The following is a 6,654-nucleotide window of genomic DNA, read 5'->3' as shown; positions in this document are numbered from 1 at the left end:
AAATTTATCAATACACATTTTTTTACTAAGAGCCAAACAAAATGCATATTAATATATAAAAATTATTGGACTTGAGATAATTTTTATTAGTAATTTTGATAAAATTCAACTATGGATATTTATGTGAAAACTGATGTCATAAACACATGAACTCTGTTTAGAAAATGATTTTTTAAAACTATTTTATGATATTTTATGGAACAAAAGTTTATTTAAGAAATTAAAAATGTAATGTTTTATTTTTAATCATTTTTTATATTTGTATAAATTCTTTTGTAAAACAACCTTAAAAAATAAGTTAAAAACAACTAAAAGATATTCTTTAAAAACATAATATTTTCTATTGTTAAGAACAAAAATTTGATTTCCTTGTTTTTGGTTACCAAATATATTTTCATTTTTAAAAAAAAAAAACAAAAAAACAATTTTAAAAAATGGTTAGCAAACAGGGCCATGGCTTTTATTTCTACCCTACATTGGGCAAATGTTGCAGCAGTCTATGAACTCTTGCCACTATAAGTTGTTTCATAATAATTTTCTACACGTTGAAATTCTAAAATTTGTAAATTAAAAAATTTCTATTACAAAGCATAAAGTTTGGTTTACAAAGTTGTAAAATTTGTACATTCAAATATTAAAATTCTAAATTTCTAGAATTCCTATATGGCTGCAAATCATTAACTTGGCGTCTAATTCATTACAAAGCATAGAGTTTGGTTTACATGGAATCTTTAGGCCTTCATGGCATTAACTTGTATTCAGCAATGCATGGAATCTGAAGTTCAAAATGCTCAAAATATATCAGCTGCTTCCTGAGAAATATCGCCTTTTTCTCGTCTAAGGTTCACAGTCATTCTCTCGGCCAATCTTTGCCTGCAGATGATTTTCACCATTATTTCAGCAAAATATTGGTGCTTTTCTCTTCCTTGCTTTTCTCTAAAAGCACAAGCACAATTTTCAAATGGAGATTTTATTTTGACTCACCAGCCATATAGGGGACTCTGGAATGAAGAGAGACCTACAAGCTGTACTATACCTGGAATAGCTCCTGACAGTGTATCAGATAGAAGGTTGTTCTGTAAAAACTACCTCTAGATCACATTAATACAGAGCAAGTGAAAAGAACTTACCTATTACCACCAATATATGCCAATTGAAATGAGCTCCAATGAGATACATTAGTGTTGAACCAATAGTTAGCATGAACTGCAGAATCCAAAATACCAATTGTTAGCAAATCACCCAGAAGATGAATGATGGTTCAAAACTTAAGATGGTTTGTACTACAACAATTTTTGTAAAAAGAAAAAAAAAACACTACTATTTCGGGATGCCAAGAAAGCTAACAAAAAAGCTACAAAAGAAACTGGCTCAGTTCAATCAAGGTACAGCTAATTCCTTTTTCTGTAACATCAGGACTCAGGACTCATTCCCATTCTTAAATTCCAACATTCCAATCGTCCCTAATTATATACTCACCACAAGTTGAGGCCATTGACAAAGAAATAGTTGCAGTTAAGGCTATAATCAGTTGTGTCAACAATTTTAAGATTGAATGCAAGCACACAAGAAAGAACCTGGGAAAACAAATAAATTGGTAAAAGCCCTGAAGAGAAGCAGAGTGATGGAGAGTAACTGCAACCAACAATCTGGATTATGAGTTAGGGACTCACTTTTGCAACTTCAACAGCTTTCCCTTGCAGCAATGCTAAAACAGAAGGGGCCAGATCAGGTACTGAAGTACAAATATCTGTATCCTTATATACCAGTACAGATAGCACAGACACTGCTCCACTTTTTATGTAAGGAGATGAACCAGAAAGGTAGCTCATTATCTGAACATTATGCCACAATTAGCCATTAAAAGGAAGCAGCAGCCACTCATTGCAACCATTGATATAAAGAGGTCAAAATAGTTAATTAACAGTCATAATTACCAAAACTATCTCAAACTCATTAAAAAATTAGTAGATAGATATTGATTTCAAGTATTGCATTATAGGATTTATAGAAGCAAGGAACAAGAGTGGAGTTTGCCAATATATCCAACAAAGTTTGCTCGTAAGGATTTTTTTTCCCATTTCACTCCCCGTGATAGTTTTTTTCCTCATAATAGTAAGCTTGTCAACCAAGAAGGGTTCCAAAGGGATGTTTTTCTAAAGTGAAAGAGTTCAATTAATTATGTTCAACTTTATTACTATTATTTTCCTCCAACAAATGGTGCTTCACCATCAAAATAATTGATAATTGATTAATGAAAATTACAGTACAAAACAAGTAGAAGCAACAACATTACATAGAGCATGGGAAAGAAAACCACATAAATCAATTATTCTCCAAAGTAGGATCTGTAAAGTACTTGCCATACTTACCAGCTTCTGATGGGATACTTCAGAACTGAGAGATGATGAGTTTCCCAAGATGGAGCTTATCACAAGGAGTATATCATAAGCTATCTTCTGACTTCTTCCTTTGACTGCAAGTTACAAACCCTATTGCAACAAAAAAACCCTAAACTTATCATTTAAGCAGCAATGTGTATATGTCATTGTGCAGTGAAACTATCATAATAAAATATCAGAAAAGCATACAATCACCAAACAGGCTTAACATTTTTAAGGCGAGACAAATGTTTCTAACACGTACAAAAGGTTCATGGAGGAAAAGCTGGACTTCAATATAGGATACCTAATGATAATAAGAGTAACAACCAAGACCTAGCAGGAAGACAGCATCCTAAGAACTAAGGAGATAAAGGTGCCTATAATTCTGCAGTATTGATGCTCTCCTTTTAGCAAGGAAATCTGCTCCATTAGCAGCCAAGTGAAGTCAATAGAAACAACAGGTCTCAACAGCAGAAGAACCGAGAATATCACACAAAATTTAAATGTCATAAAGATACTTGAGAACTTCTCTTAACCTACTAATAGCAATGGATTGATAAGCTTTAATTTCAATGGCAAGCTGTTATGCTGTTCGAGTCCTGTGTTTAGGAAAAATTGTCACTGAGGTGCCTCTATTTATATTTTTCACCTGCTTTGCATCTGTGTTTGTGTCTATGCTAATATGTAGAAACTTGTTTATTCAATACAACTAGACTTAATTTACAAAACAAATACAACATCCCTATAATTAAACCTGTTTTTGATTCACATACAAAGCTGTAACCTTTAGTTTTGGAAGCTCCCAATTACTTTTGTTGCATGAATAAATAAAACCACAAAAATGAAATAAGAACAGGTGAATTAATAAAAAAATCATCAAAGATTTTATAGATGTTATTTACACTGTAAGATACACATTTTTCAAAGGATAAACCAATATCAGTGAAATGCTAATGTCTAACTGATCTATCATTTGCCATAACATGCTCCCCTATGTTTTATGGGAATGTTGAGATTGAACGATCAGGTTTACTTCTAATCATTCTGGCCTCTAAACTATCTGATCTCAGCGTTTATGGGAATGCTTCAGAATCTCCTATTTGGTGCTACCCACCATGAGTTCTTGCTTCAACTACATCCTGCCATGCCATGATGTGGAATTTTTCCACCCATGAGTGAAATTTTATAACACATCTTTAACTATATGATGCTAACATCCATCTTTTCAGCATGCCAAAATGCATGACAACATCCACTATTCAATAGTTGAACACATAGGTCTTATATTTCCTTACAATTCTATATGCAAAACAACTAGTTATGCATGATAACTTGACTCCTCATATTTCTATCAGGTAGAATAAATAAACATTGACTGCAATCTCCTCAACTTGGAAAACAATTTGGAACTTTTGGTATTAAAACACAAAATACTTTCTTCAAAAAGATTATATGAACACAACTTACATCCATTACTAAGCACCATCCAATGATAGGACCAAGGGTAATCATCACTCTTTTCAATCACCATATCCATCATCAAAAATCATGCAAAAAAACCTCTGAATTAGCAACATAATCCAACCTCCTGATTTCCTCCATTAAGTCTCCTAATCTCAGGTATATCTCTTCACAATTAGGGTGGGATCGATCCTCAGCATTGAAGGAATGCACCTCATTTTTAACCTCTATCCAACTCCAGCCAGGAACCTTTTTTACCCCTCTCTCCTTCATCAACCTCTTTATGCTAGCCTTTTCGTTCCACCTCCTGAGATGCCCAAACATGCTGGAGAGTAGAACATAAGTGCAATGCTCTTCAGGCTCTAGTTCTAATAGATGGCTTGCCACCTGACTCGCCAATTCTATGTCACCACAAGTCCTACATGCACCAAGTAGTGTTTTCCACACCATTGCATCTGGCTCAAATGGCATTGCCTCAATTAATGCTTTTGCCTCATCTAGACGCCCAGCCCGCCCAAGCAGATCAATCATACAAGCATAATGCTCCATCCGAGGTGGAATCCCATAGTCAGATTCCATAGATTTTAGGAAAGACCAACCCTCTTCTACCAATCCAATGTGGCTGCATGCAGTTAGAACTGCAACAAAAGTTATATGATCCAGCTTCACTCTTCTATCTTTCATTAAGAAGAAGAGATCAAGTGCAATTTTGCCTCGCCCGTGTTGCGCATAACCAAATATGAGTGAGTTCCATGCAATTGAGCTATCTTTTGGTGTTGCATCAAATGATTTTCTAGCATCTTCAATGACACCACACTTCGAATACATAAATATCAATGAACTGGCAACGAATCCATTTGGCTCAAAGCCTGATTTAAGTACTAGGACATGAACTTGTTGACCCAACTGGAGAGTTGCTAAATCCGAGCAAGACCTAAGGACAGCAGAAAAGGCATAGTGATCAATCACTACATACTGAGATCGCATATTCTCAAAGAACTTCAATGCATCTTCACTTAACCCACTTTGTGAGAATCCTGTCAAAATGGAATTCCAAGAGACATGGTCCTTGTTTTCCATGGATTCAAATATATTTAATGCTTCATCCATGGATTTGCTATGTGATTTGAGATACATGGCAATCAATGAATTAGAGATCGGTACCAAAAATTCCAATCCCCTTTTGATTACCAATCCATGTAAGGACTTTCCTTGGCCTTGATGTGCACCTTCAAAAGCAGCACTTATGACACTAGTGTATGTATAGATGTCTGGTTCAAACCCAAGCACTTGCATTTCAAGGAAGAGCTCAAATGCATCCTCCTCCTGATTATTTACTAGGTAAGCAGCCAGCATAGAATTCCATGTCACTAGATCTCGTGTCTCAATAGCACCATCAAACACTCTTTCAGCATCTTCAATGGACCCACACTCTGAGTACGCTGTGATTATGGCATTGCACACAGTAGTATCAGATGCCAAAGCATGCTTCACAATTTTAGCATGAACCTGCGTTGTCAATTTGTGCAAATCTGGGTCATCAAGCAATGTCAAAAGTGGAGCAAATGTCCCATCGTCAATCTCCACACCCTCCAGCTCCATACAATCCAATAGCCAAAATGCAGTCCCCCGATCACCCACTTGAGCATACCCACTAATCAAAGCATTCCAGGTAACAGAATTACGAATATTTATAGACTTAAACACCTCAAATGCATCCTCAACTCTCTCACATTTCGCATACATGTCTAAGAGTGCACTACCTGCAAACACATTCCCCTCGTAACCCATCTTAACAATCATGGAATGCACTTGCTGCCCAACCTCAACATATCCAACACAAGCAACACCCTTAAGTATACTTCCAAAACTGTACCCATCAATCGCAAACCCATATCTTTTCATGGATTTTAGAAACTCCAGTGCAGTCTCAAAGTTCCCAAAATTCACAAACCCTGCAATCATTGTATTCCAAGACACAGCATCCCGTTGCGACGTTTCATCGAACATCTTGCTAGCAATACGTATCTCTCCACATTTTGCGTATCCATTTATGATATTGTTGGCAGTGTATATGCTTGCAGTTGTTCCTGATTTGATCGCCAAACAATGGTTGACTGAAGCCCTGTATAAAGCGGTGAAAGAAGATTGACTGAGTGAGTGCAATGGCCTCATTCATGGGTGATTATTTTCTCAGTACAAATCTGGAAATATTTATTTTCTCTGGAAAAATTTTCAGGGAAAACAAAAGGACAATCTTTTTTATGCCAAAAGCTTCACTAGGACTAGGACAAATCTGCGTAAGAAAAGGCGAAACTGATCCTTGCGCCTACAACACCAACTTCTAATATTATAGCGTGTGGGGATTTTTGGCCAAATGCAATATCTTTTTAAAAATATGTTGAAGTGTGTAAGACTTAATTTACCTTTTAAAAAATAATAATATAAATTATCATTCTCAAATCTTATGTGCAATAAATTATTTTTACAATAATAACTATTATATAAATATTTTCTAAAAGAATTTAAAAATATTAAAGTTATGTTTGGTTCTTAGAAAATACTAAAAAAAGAAAAAAAATGTTAAAAAAATTTATTTTCTTATGATTGTACTATAAAAATATGTCAAATGAAATCAAATATAATTAAAACTAATTAAAAACTTGTATATTTTTAAATTATTTAATCTTTAAATCGATGAATTAAAATAAGTAAAATTAGTTTAAAGTAAAAAAATAAAAATAATTTATTAACTTTTATCTATTTTTTATTTTCCTTTACATTTTTTTTCTTTTGTATTTTTTTTCTT

General features: G+C 34.4%; 1 protein-coding gene across 2 annotated transcripts; it reads right to left on the bottom strand.

The window, feature by feature from the left end:
• Nucleotides 1-1,701: 1,701 nt before the first annotated feature.
• LOC117913372 (putative pentatricopeptide repeat-containing protein At3g25970) lies at nt 1,702-6,192 on the bottom strand. 2 transcript variants are annotated; one of them, XM_034828329.1, is made up of 3 exons: nt 3,852-6,192; nt 2,373-2,511; nt 1,702-1,835 (listed from the first exon to the last, which is right to left on the bottom strand). In XM_034828329.1, exon 1 carries the CDS (start codon nt 6,018-6,020, stop codon nt 3,924-3,926), a length of 2,097 nt encoding a protein of 698 aa, XP_034684220.1. In that variant the 5' UTR covers nt 6,021-6,192; the 3' UTR covers nt 1,702-1,835; nt 2,373-2,511; nt 3,852-3,923. The 2 variants fall into 2 exon arrangements, with proteins under 2 accessions (XP_034684220.1, XP_034684219.1); XM_034828328.1 differs by having other exon boundaries at nt 2,373-2,492.
• Nucleotides 6,193-6,654: the final 462 nt, after the last annotated feature.

This window comes from Vitis riparia, chromosome 4, assembly GCF_004353265.1.
Source record: "Vitis riparia cultivar Riparia Gloire de Montpellier isolate 1030 chromosome 4, EGFV_Vit.rip_1.0, whole genome shotgun sequence".
In the NCBI taxonomy this organism is placed as follows: domain Eukaryota; kingdom Viridiplantae; phylum Streptophyta; class Magnoliopsida; order Vitales; family Vitaceae; genus Vitis; species Vitis riparia.
Note: the sequence above shows the minus strand (reverse complement) of the source record. Positions and strands in the feature narration are given on the sequence as shown.

Coding starts and splice junctions, on each gene's coding strand:
- LOC117913372 (XM_034828329.1), bottom strand. CDS start 6,020: ATGAGGCCATTGCACTCACTCAGTCAATCTTCTTTCACCGCTTTATAC.